The sequence below is a fragment of the Corvus kubaryi genome, unplaced genomic scaffold (assembly GCF_017639235.1).
Source record: "Corvus kubaryi isolate FWS band 111438036 unplaced genomic scaffold, C.kubaryi_AGA036_p1.0 123, whole genome shotgun sequence".
Classification (NCBI taxonomy): domain Eukaryota; kingdom Metazoa; phylum Chordata; class Aves; order Passeriformes; family Corvidae; genus Corvus; species Corvus kubaryi.
In genome coordinates this window covers 476012-488352 of record NW_024580658.1, presented here as the reverse complement: position 1 = coordinate 488352, position 12341 = coordinate 476012, and the positions used below count along the sequence as shown (strand labels likewise).

Sequence of the window (12341 nt, the reverse complement as noted above, 5' to 3'; positions counted from 1 at the left end):
AGAGCTGAACAATCCCAGGACAGTGCAGGAATGCAAAAGCCCTGGTGACTTTTTCCAGCCTGGATGGGAAAGCCATCGGCATTCCAGCCAGGACCCCTGTGCCTGCTGCACGGAGCTTTTTGTCGACCGTAGCGATACTTCACAGACTGAGGTCTCGGTTCAATAGGTCCATCAGGGTGGAAGAGATCATCTACTGATGCAAGCAAGATTTCACACAGCCTAGACACAGAATATGGCCTTTTAAGAGATTTTTACAAGATACTGTGGTGTGCACTCCCAGGGAAAATTCTGGGTTTGGAACAAAAATTTCCCTTCCTCCCTGACCCGTCTCAAGACCTTTTGCCTTGAGAAGGATCTTCCTCCTCCACACACAAACTGACACCTAATACTTATGCAAACAGGATCTAGTTAACAACATAATTATGAAGCTGTTGTCATCATTTAATGCAACTCACAGACAAGAAAAAAATTCCCAGCAGTAATTTCCCAGATTCAAGAAGAGAACACACTCGCTTCACACTTCGGCTGGCACTTGAACCAAATCCTTTCAAGAGTATTTTTTTTCCAGGCAGCTCACTTAACAAATAAAATGACTTCCCAATCATAAATATGCTGTCAGCTACACAGATTCAGACTGGCCTTACTTTACACAACAGGTTTACAACAAGTATTCCCATTGTAAAAAACCAAACATTTCATTTCAGGAGACAGGACCAAAGTATCCTGGAGACAACTGCTAATGGCATTCCAGGTTTCTATCTGCAGCTCACACCACTCCAGCCAGCCAATATTTTCATGACTTGCTGCTCCATGAACCAAAGACTACTTTCAGTATGCATGAGGAATTTTATCTTCAGTGCTGCACATGCTGCAAATCACACCAAACTAGTTTTAACAATTCTTTGACCTAAGACCTTCCAAAATTTAGGGTTCCTACAAAAACTTTATTTCTATCTGCCACCTTCCACTTTGCTCCCCACCACCAGAAGGAAACAAGCGAGTGCTACTTACAGTGGTACATGGGGTTGTTCTGGGTCTGCTTTGGTCAGTTCCTCTTCTTCAACATCCGACTCTCCCCCCGAGCTGCTGTCAGTGACATCCGAGTCAAACGCCTGCTCGCTGGATCTCAAGTTGGCCATGCCACTGGCCGTGAATCTCTCCAGCTCCTCCGATATTGAATCACTCTTCAGGAAGTTACTCAGGCCTTCTGAAGTAACTGTCTCACTCGCAGCTTTCCTCAAGGCTGCTTCTGCTTTTCTGGTCAACATCAGCTGGCTCCGATGCCTCAGGGGGTCCAAAGCTGGAAGCTTGCTCAGCGTTTTCTCCAAGAAGCCGCCCAACTGCTGCTGGATGTGTCTCTCCACCTGCTTCGCCTGCACCACCTGCAAGCGCTTCTGCAGCCGTCGGGCTCGGCTCTCAATGTCTGCCTGGCGCCGCAGCAGGGCCCTCGTCCTCATCTCGGAGTCCAGAGCGCTGTGGTGACCAGCCAGCAGAGAAGGTTTCTGCTCCTCCAACTTACTGCTCCCGAAGTCAGAGTGACTCGCGACACCGGGCACCCGCGTCTCCCCACTGCCGCCCTCGAGCACCCACTGCTGCTCTGTGGAGTTAAGGGAAGATTTATTTGCAGTGCTATTATTGCTAAAGGGAGTTGCGTGCTCTGCATCAAGGCTTCTGTGTGGAAGAGTGCAATTGGTCAACCCGGTCTTCAAGTCCCCCAATTCAGAACCTCCTGTATTATAATCAACAGTCTGGAGGGCAGCAGAAGGAGGAGCACACTTCCCACCATTCAGAGAACTAGAGTTTTCATGGTCTGAATTGGTACTTTTGGCCAATTTCTTGGCCAAGCCATTCACAGGCGCTTGTGGGAGAGGTGGCTGGCTATTAGCACTCATTGTTTTTAGATTCTCCAAAGTGAATTCCAACACTGGTTGCCTCCCCAACAGATCACTTGTTTTCAAGAAGGACTGAGATAAGAGAGAGTGAGATTTAAGGACTGTCTGCTTGTTGAAGACTCCTTGCAGCTTCAGAGGCTCTTTTGAAGAGACAGATGTTACATCCGAGCAGAGATAAGAGGCCACTAGCGGCTGCAGCTTGCCCAGCTCTTCCTTTGTAGGGTTGTTTCGGAAATCTAGACTGGGATCCTCTGGAGCAATGGCTTTCCTTTTGGTGCCGTTGGCAGCCAGGAGGATGTTGTTGGCGTTGCCGTTGCTCTCGGCACTGCCAGGCGACAAGGTGGAGGACGGGGGAGCCAGCTTGAATCGGATGTGGTGAGCTTCAGCTGCTGCGTCAGTGAGAGCGGGCGCCATCGCAGCCATTCAGCACAGAGACACGGGAAGTCCAGCCTCTCCCGCTGCCGAGGCCAGCTCCACTGCCTCCCACTGCCGCTCCCGAGGGCAGCCTGCACAAGGAAGGCAAAAGACACAGTCAGGCACTGCATTTGGAGGAAATAAATCGAACACTTTGGACAACGGCAGCGAGACTTGGATGTGACGCTTGCGCTTCGTCACATTGAGCGCAGCCTCCTCCCCCTGGGAGCCCCAGCCATGCTCAGCAGAGCCAGGCGGGCACAAGGCAGCTGGGAACAGAAACAGGAATACACAACCCAGCCCTCAGGACCTCCCAAAGTTAATGCCTGTCTGTAACTGCTATTCCCATCTTTCAGTTTATCCATGAGCACACCAGAACCCTTCCAGGCCTCCAGGAAAGCTCCAATCCTGGATGCTCCTATTCCTCAATGCCAGCAGCTCACCAACTTCATCATTAAAATCCCTGAGCTCCACCTATGAAATAGTTTTCAGTGCTTCTACTGCCAGCTCAGGGGTCTTAAAAATGACAAATTTGACTATAACATGTAACACAGACAGGGCTTGAGGGGAACAAATCTCCATATGCTTAAACTCCCAGTGGCTGAAGAAACCCCACCGCTGCCCTGAAACCTGGATTTCAAGAAAGTTGCTTCCCTGGTGTATACGGAACCCACTTTCTCAGAAGTACATTTCCGAATGAGCCAGGTGATTTCCAGTGTTAGCAATTCCCATTTCTCTTTCAAGAGCATGGATAAAGATTAACCCACACACGCACAGAGCAGTTCTACACTGACTGTCAGAGCAAGCCTGGGTTTAACTCAACTAGTGCAAATAAATTAAGAGAAATAACTAAAGACTCTTCCTTTCTCTACACTGCAGCCTTTTCCCACCCACCTTCAAGTTTCTGGTCATTCACCCACTTTCCTTACCACTAAAACTGTCAGTGTTTTTAAATGCCTTTTTAAATTGCATTCAAATAACCCACAGCACAGGCTGTGCCACCAGTGAAACAGTTACTTGATTTTCCTTTTACTGAAGTTATTTAGCATCTTCATAAGATATTTCAACATCAACTTAATAATAAAAAGTTGCCCTGATCTCTTGCCTGATATGCCAATCCTCTAATTTCACATAAATTTGCATAAGCTTGTTGTAGCTGTTCATTAACACACCCCAATGACCAAATTAATACACCACTTTACAGGAAAAGCAAGGACTATCTAAAGTTTTAATATGTTTAACAAGGAAAATTTCACAGCCAGTTTTGTTTCTGGGCTCATCCAGCTGTACCACAGTTACTCCCAAGCATCAGATTCAGGTGATTCTCCGTAACAGGGACCAGAAAGACATCAAGGCTGAAAAGCAAAGTACTAGAACCTGAATTTTTGTGAGAAATCAGAGATGAGTTAGAGAAACAAACCCACATTCCCATGGAGGGAAGGGCCAGAATTATTTGCTCTGTGTGGTTTCCAGTGAGTACATATATTGGTCAACTGGCCAGCCCCTTGCCAGGTCCAAAATACAAACCCTCCAGAGTCCTAGAATCCCAAAATGATTTGGGTTGGAAGGGACCTTAAAGCTCATCCAGTTCCAGCCCCCTCCCCGGGGGACCAGCCCAGGGCACGGGGGATTCTGGGATTGGTCATGTCCAGCCTCTCACCCACCAGTCCTTCTCCCCAGGGCTGCTGTCCATCTGTTCATTCTCCAGCCTGAATTGATCCCAAGGGTTCTCCCTACCCAGCTACAGCACCTTGCTAACAGTCATTCTAACTCACTCTCCATAAAATCCACTTTGGTGACACAGGAGGAGACAAGGAAGGAAGAACAGACTCCCAGAGGAACAGACTTTAAAAAAGCTGTTGCAACTGAGATGCTGGAGATGGGTCCAGGCTTCCCAAGTCCCCTACTCACAGAACTTATGGTATTCTGTCATGAACTACACCTTATCCTTACTAAAAAAGGATCTGTATGTCTAAAAGTTTTGGCCACACTCACTGAAAATGGATTTCAGTCACCATTTGGGTCCATAAATAAAAACTGAACATGCCTATTCAGGGAAGAAAGAAAAAAAAAAGGAACTTGCAGGGAACTTTCCACTTGTAGCTAAGACACCCTTGGGAGAGGAGGGAGGAAGACTGCCAGAACAAAGACTTCCTCCACTCCAGCCTCCTTCCAAGACCTTCACTAGAGACACACACACTGGGAATGACTGGCCCTAACAGGTTCCCAGTTCTGCAGAAACATACGGGTTTCCCTTCCAGGGGGAACTCTGGCTCAGGGCTCTCCACCACAGTTACCACGAGACATCAGCAGCAGCTTCAGGAACACCCAACTGCAAAAAGAGCAGAAAACCCTCCCCTTGGTGCTAAATGACTCTTCATGAACATATCTGCACTGCAGCCAGTCAGGAGTTTGCCCAGGCTGGAGAGAGTTTTAATCTGTAGGACAGTCATCAAATTAACAGAAGTAGGAGATGGAAGCAAAACTTTGACACTGCCATTTTCTCCAGGTTAGCAAACCCACTTGAAAACAAAAAATCCTCCTGGTAAGCTACTGCAAACCTCCTTGGCTCCACTTTTCATGGGGTGGACACCATTTAGAATACTTTGGAAGCCTGGAAAGCCTCCGCTAAGAATAAGGCTTTGTTCTAGTAGCTTAAAGATGACCTCCAAAAGTTATTTGGTCTATTTTTTTTTATTTTAAGTCCTTATCAACTCTCTGTGTGCTGGACAGCACTGGCTTCTCTAACATTGAAATAGATCTCTACTTTTATGAGCAACCCCTGGAAAAGACATTAAGGAACATTTGTAAGCACGTTCCCTCCCTCCGTTTGTAAGTCTGGGTTGTTATTAAAGCCGCATTACACTTATCAGGAATTTCTTCCTAACAGGGAATTGGAGGGGAGAAGGTGTTAAGGCATCTCTGAGGAAGGAGAACAAAGAAAAGGAAAGGTCATAGAATGGGAAGGGAAGGTCATTCACACAGTCTGAGGAACTTTCAGAGCATTCTGGTAAGTCTGACAATAAGGCCAAGAATTATCCCCCAATCTTTTGCCTGCTCCTGGGACCCAAACCATGCTGGCAAGTTTTACTCAAACTGCTGTCACCCATCTGTATTAGCAGATCCATGTGAGCACCCTTTTTTCACCATTTTCCTGCCAAGGGTCTTTAATTCCCACACTCAAGGTAACACATGTGGGACCAAGGGGCTTCTGCTCTGCCACAAGCCCTGCTGGTAGAGAACTGCCAGAGCAACTGGACACTGCTCCAGTTCCACCACCACAGCTCAACTCCAGCCCAACCTGCAGCAGCCGTGGCGCAACCCCTGTGCTGGACTTCACCTGGGAAAATCCAAGAGGAGCTGTTTCTGGAAGGCCAGCGTGGTGTTTACGGCGTGTCTTAAGCTAATACTGAATGAACGTTCTTCGTTTTCCATTTAGAAGTAGAGCACTGCCAGAGCAGTTAGCAGTAATTAACAGAGCAAAGATGAAAGGCTGCAGCAAGCAGGTAAAACCAGGGTAACCGTAACTCATCCATCTTCCCTCGGTCCCCAGGAGTGCACGGGAGGCCACCGAGGCAGCAGAGGCACCAGGGCTTCTCAGGGGGCTTCACCTACAACTCCACATCAGCAGCACCACTGCTCAAACTTCTTAAACACAGAGCAGAGGGAAGAGTGGGAATAAGGCCGAGGCAGCAATGGGAAGTCAGAGGGGGCAGGAGGAACACACCCAGTCACCCTACACCTGGAGCAGCATCAGGTCATGACACCCCTGAAAACAATCCTCCAGCATGCTGACTTCATTCAATACCCTCTGCTTCTAAAACCCAATTTTACAATCAGACCTTGAAAGGAGAACTGGGTTTCCAAGCACATGACTTTGTGCAATACCTCAAAAATAAGCCCAAAACAAACACAGGAAGTTTTGAGTTTTCTTGGGGAGAAACCAGGCACTGTGCTTCCAGTGAGGCTCATGAGAAGATATGGGGAGCTCCATGAACTGGACACAGGAGGCACCTGTCTAAACTCACTCCAGTTTGCCTCTGGAAGGGCTGTCCATGCTCTCCCACCAGCTGGCCTCCTCCCAGACATCAATCCCACCATGGCACCCACCTGGCTCCATCACCTCTGCCCTCCATCCCTCCTGCACCGCTTGGTCACACCCACCTCACATATTTCTGTTCCCTGGATTACGGTCTCAATCCCTGAAATTATCCCGAATTCCAGCACCCTGAAACCCCTTCACCCCAAAGCTCTGTCCTCCCCAACACCCATTTCCTGACATACACAAAGGTGCTGTTAGAAGCAATAAAAGCAAAGTTACCCTGAAGGAAGTGAGTATTATACCAATTCCCACTTCCCCTCTCCTCCCCCACTACAGATCAACAGTGCAGCCAACTCTTGAATTCGTGTGGTTACAAACATGTTTCAGTCAGAAAACCAAAACAAAGCACACAAAAAACCCCCAAACTTGCTAAAATAAAATCCCTCTACACTTCATTTTGCAAGTAAAACACATCATCTGTGCTTCTAACCTCAGCAGGTAACAACATACAACAACTCCCTGAGCCCTACAAATGTTTTCCATATCCACAACGTCCATCTACCAAAGTTACAACTATTGTGCAAAACAGATACTCAATGTGCCTTTTGTTATCGCTTTTCAACATTTTACAGTTGTAAGACAGGCGTTTACCAATTTAGAAAGGGATTTACATGAGAAGCAACTCTCAAAGCTTTAATTAAGGAAACGTGACAGGCAAGTACAGGACGATCACCTTATTGATAAGCCAGTTATCACGTGCAGACTGTGTGCTTGCAATGACCCACATTTGGGAAACAGGTTTTTTTTTTTTAATGTTAACTAAAAAAAGGTTAAGAACATACACAAGAACCACAGATTTTTACAATACATACACGAGTACCTTGCACAGCTATTAACACTACAGACTTGCGCCTAATCTCCCCGGGAAAAATAAGAATTTTAATAGTAAGAACATCCCAGAAATATTACTGAGCTCTACTTTTGTTTCCAAAGAGAAACCCTCAAGATTAAACTAAAAGCTGCTGTTTCCACTTCCTTGTCCACATGATTAGCAGAGTCTGGTCAACTCTGAGATCTCTTTTTGCAAGAGTAATTCTCTCTTACGCCTGTGAATTTTCGCTGGATATAAATAAACCAAATCAATTGCATCATCTGAGGTAAAGGAGGTTTCATCAATATGATGTCAGAAAGAAAAACAGAAGCCACAAAGCAAGATTAACTGTCATCTCTGCCAAAAAAACCTGGAAAAGTGAATAACAAAAGCAAGAATGCCTTCACCTGGAAAATTAAGTGGCTGGAGACAAAAATACCCATTGCTGTTAAGCTACTCTTCAGAACAAAGTTGCAGTTCAGAGTCAAATCACAAGAAATGTGGTTCAAAAAATAATAATGGGTCAGCTGCAGACAGCAGCAGCCTGTCAGAGACAAAAAGTAAAAAATAAAGTAAAATTTAGAAAAGCTTTAATTGTGAAATCCAGGTCTTCCCCATCCAGTATCAGAAAGATTTTGTTTTTCTTTCACATAATCTGGGCAAGTTGCCCAGGAAATATGAAAAACTGAACTCAGGACTCAGGGAGCAAGTTAAACAAAAAACAGAATTGCCTTTTAATTTTAAAGACACATTTTCATTCACTAGGTGCAGTCATACCCAGCTTTGCTCAAAAGCATACAACTACTCCCAAAACTCTTAACACCCCCTGCCCCATAAAGTGGCACCACCTTAATACTTCATATTTTATACTTAATAGTTTAGAACAAGGCATTGACTGTCACTACAAAAAGTCCTTTGGAGTGCCTTGCGATAACTGGCCATGTCCTCAAGAGGAAGTAACAGCCCAGAGAGGAGCAGAATTAAGTGTCCCAAATCACCAGATCCCTGCCCAATCTGGCAGCCAAGTTCAAATACTTCATTCTGACTGGAGTTCAGAACTCGGTTCCTCATGACACGAGTGCACAGCTGACTGCAGATCCCAGCTTTTCCTGCTCCTCGCATCTCAGAGAGCACAGCCCACCGTGGCTGCCACCGTGACAAGAACTGCAGAGCAGAGACACTCGTTTAATAAAAAGTGATGGTCACTCACACATCACAGGTTCTTTTTCACGGGCCGTAATTACAGCCTGAGCTGGGCTTGCTCTTCCTCATTTAGTGCAAAGCAACTTCACAGTAACCTTCCCATCACATCCTCTGTCGCTGCAGACCTTGACAGGAAGTTATAAAGATTTCAGAGAGATGTTTCCCAACGTCTGAGAGCTGAAAATGAGAAATCTTTAAGGTCCACCTTCTGCTAAGGCCTCTGAGGCCTGAAGCAGCTCCCAATACAGAAATATATATTTCAATTAAATTTCTCTTTCCACCAAATCTGAAAAAAGTAAGTTTGCAACAAGAGATTAACTCAGGCACAGATGAAGACGAGGCCTGTTCAAGGCTGACAGCTACTCCCATTTCCCCTCTTGAGATGTGATTTTGTTACCTTCTTCCCTCATTTTATCAGATAAACAGCACAGTTTCATCACCATATTCAGATACTGCACTGTCAAAACCGTACTCTCCAGAATTAGGTCTTCCCAACTATTCACATCTCCCATTTCTCCATTTGTCTCACTCTCCAAACTCCAGCAGTAACCTGCTGGCTGTGCCTCGTGGCAGGGGAGATCCAGACTGATCTTCTAACTTCAAAAAACCTGAACGAGACCTTATCCAAACTCTCCTCTTCCAAAAACACAGCTCTGAACTCTGGCTGATGAGGACATGCACAGGGTTTAATGGAATTATGTTTACTCAAGTCCTGCATCACCCAGACTCTTGCTGATTTGGGTATGACAACTCCTGGCCCAGCTGAGAAAGAACAGAAAGCTTTTATTCCAATTTAAACGATTTGTCACAGAAAACTGCATCCTCAAACACGCAGCCAAACTCCTGTTTACAGGGAAGGATTTTCAAACCGAGTCTCTGCTGCTTTTCATTCCAGATAGATATTGTATTCCTGGAAGTCATGAGCAGGGACATGGTATTTATAAAATGCAGCAACGGAAACGGTGCTTCTCAGATCACCTGCCATTGCTACTGCCCAGTGCTCAGAGCTCTTTTTAATGGAAGGATAAACACTGGGAAGAGAGGCAGGCGTGCAGAACTTACTCATTATTTGGTCTCATCACTATGTGATCCACCTGAGACCCTTCCAGGAATTAAATTCCCATTTAGGCCTAAGTTGGCCCACCTGTTTCTCTCATAGTCCAGTAAAAAAACAAACAGAAAAAATGCAAAATCAGGTGCTGTTTGGGTATGGGCCTGAGATAGCACTGACCTACTCTCAAAAAATGGTCCCAGAAAAAAGTAGTTTTCCAGAAAAGGAAAATTATATGGAAGGGGGCGGGGGGAAGGCGCATAAATCAAAATATGTGCTGCTTGCCCTTTCTCCCACTCCCCAAGCTTTACTCTTTCCCTCGGGTTGGGCCTAAGAATCCTCAGGCCTTATCTTTACCTCGCTATCCACTGCATCTCATCCTCCATGGAAAAGCCTTTTGAGGCTCCTAAGGACAGGCAGCAAGTGGAGCCTGAGCAGGGAAGGGTGGAGTGCTGGAACTCCAGAGACAGTCTTTGTTCTGGGCGTTCATTAGATAATGGCAGTGGCCTTCACCAAAACACAAGTTATAAACAGGGCAAAAAGAAGTGACTTTGGTCACAGAACCGCTCAGTTTTCACCCCTGCCTTGCATGATGTCAGAATCTCACCAGCTCTCCGGTTACCGGATGATCTCCGAGAGCAAATGAGGCTGAAATACAGCATTAAAAAATAAATAAATAAAAGGCAAAAGAGGGGAAAAAAGGCATAAGAGAAACCCACAGCCACATCTGCCTGGTCATCTGCTGCTTTATCACCTCTGACGAGGGAACACAAGTCATTCCTCATTGCTAAATCATTACAAATCAGCTATAACAGTACCACAACCAAGTTCCACAATTAACTGCTCCTGCAGCATATCAATCCATTAAGCCCCACACAGCTGTGCTACCTTGGCAGTGTGGCTACAGGGAAAAACACACCATCCCCATCCCTCCCGCGCCAAAAGCCAGGCCGCCCGTATCTGGCGTGCGGGGGCGGGCGGAGGCCGGCACCTCGGCCAGGGAAACCGAGCTCCGAGCCGGTCCCAGCGCCAGCCCGGGCTTTCCCCAGGCTCTCCTTCGCTGCCCCCGGGCCCACTCTGTTCCACCGCCCCCTTCGCAGATTTAAAAGGCTGCTGACTTCTCAATTAAAGAAAAAAAAAAAAAAAATATAATCAGCTTGAACAGCATCGCTGTTCCCGTGCCAGAATGGAAATCCAAGAGGATACGCTGAAGCAGGGAAGAGCATCAGAGGTTCCTCCATGAAAACAAAGGCTATAAAAAGGACAAATATGGTTTTAAAGAGAAAACGCTGGTACACAAACAGATGCCTGGACTGCCAGCCGCGGCAGAGGTTCGGTGGCACACACAGCCACGCGTCACACCTCAACCACCCCCAGAATGTTTTATCCCCCGCAGGCAGCGGGACCGACCCGCACCGGAGTCCTTCCCGACTTTCCCACCCCGGAGAAACGGGCTTTTTCCTCACCTTATTTTTACACAACACATGACATGATGTAACCATCAACACGGCCGTGGCCCAAACCAGTTCAAAATATAATGGTCAGTCAAAACAAATAAAAAACCTGCAGTTCCTCCCATATCCTGACCGGTTTCATGGAAAACTACAGTTTGTCATTCAAGTGCATTTTACATAACAGGGAACAAAATCTATGGAGTGCCTGCCTTCCGCTCCACCTGGACACAAATTTAAGGAGAGGAGAGATGACACCTCGGTTTGGAAGGTGGGTCTAATTTTTGGGGAGAAAATAACTTTAGTTCCCAATATATTTAGCTGCTTTATTTTTCCTCCTACATGACTCCCATTTATACCCCAAATGATGAAAATTTCTCTGTAATCAAGCACTAGAAGATGCTAATCCCGTGATGGAAGTAAACACGCGTAGGGATCACAGAAAACATTTCAGGATAGCCCGACTCTTCCAGCTTGTTTTGGGGAAAATTATTCTGGATCGGCAGGGCCGATTTGAAATAAATAAAATACAAAATATGCGGCTGGAAAGTAAATAGAGGGAAATGGTTTTGGAGCTCGTAGCCACCTGGAAAATAACGCTATTGTGCACCCCGGGAGCAGGGAGAGCACCCGGTGACACGGCTCCCGCCGGTGACAGCCCACCGGGATTACGGGCACCGCTCCGCTCCTATTTTCCAGGCGGATTTGGGGCCGCGGGACCTGCTCCCTCCACGCGTTTTGCAAGCTTTGAGGTTATGCAATTAATTTTTTTTTTTCTGTTTACTTTTAAAACTTCGCGTGTGCCCCCCCACCCCAGCCCCCCTTTCCCACCGGGGTAGGGAGTAGTGGCGGCCCCCCCTCTTCCTCCCTCCCCTCCCGTCCCTTCCCCTCCCCGGGGGCAGCGGCCACGTGAGAGGCCCCGACCCGACCCTGCGGGACCCCCGGGGACGGAATTTCAATTTAAAGTGGCGCCACCGCCCCCCCCCCCCGCCGCCCCCCCCCCCCCGCCCCGGGGAGCCGCCGCACCGGGGGGGGGGGGGGGGGGGGGGGTGCGGGGCGGCTCTCCCGCCGCGACCCCCGCACTTTCCGCCGCACCGGGGAGGGGAAGGGCAGGCAAGGGGGGGCTCAGAGAAGTTGGGGCGCGGCGGCGGCGGGGCCCGGCGGGGCGCGGCGGCTCTAACAAAGGGGCGGCGGGGGAGGCGCGGCGGGCGCGGGGCGGCGGGCGCGGGGCGAGCGGCACCTACCACGTGACGAGCGGCGAGCGCGGTCCGGGCGGGCTCGGCCGCGGCGAAACGGGCGCAGTTCGCAAACAAACCAAGCGGGCCCCCCCGGGACGAGGGGCGGCAGCCGCGGCGCCGCCACCCCCGGCGCCCCCCCCGCCCGCCCCGGCGGAACGGGGGATGGGCTCGCCCGTCTC

General features: G+C 48.2%; 1 protein-coding gene across 3 annotated transcripts in view; it reads right to left on the bottom strand.

The window, feature by feature from the left end:
- The window catches only part of KANSL1 (KAT8 regulatory NSL complex subunit 1), a 73597-nt gene extending 61310 nt beyond the window's left edge, over nt 1-12287 (bottom strand). For 2 of the 3 annotated variants that reach the window (XM_042053178.1, XM_042053357.1), the window contains exons 1-2: nt 12169-12286; nt 1012-2398 (exon numbers count right to left, since the gene is read on the bottom strand). In XM_042053178.1, coding sequence (XP_041909112.1) covers nt 1012-2315 — 1304 coding nt within the window. In that variant the 5' untranslated portion in view covers nt 2316-2398; nt 12169-12286. Of the gene's footprint in view, nt 1-1011; nt 2399-12168 lie in introns of all 3 variants that reach the window. The other variant, XM_042053269.1, reaches the window with a different exon arrangement.
- Between the last annotated feature and the right edge of the window lie 54 nt (nt 12288-12341).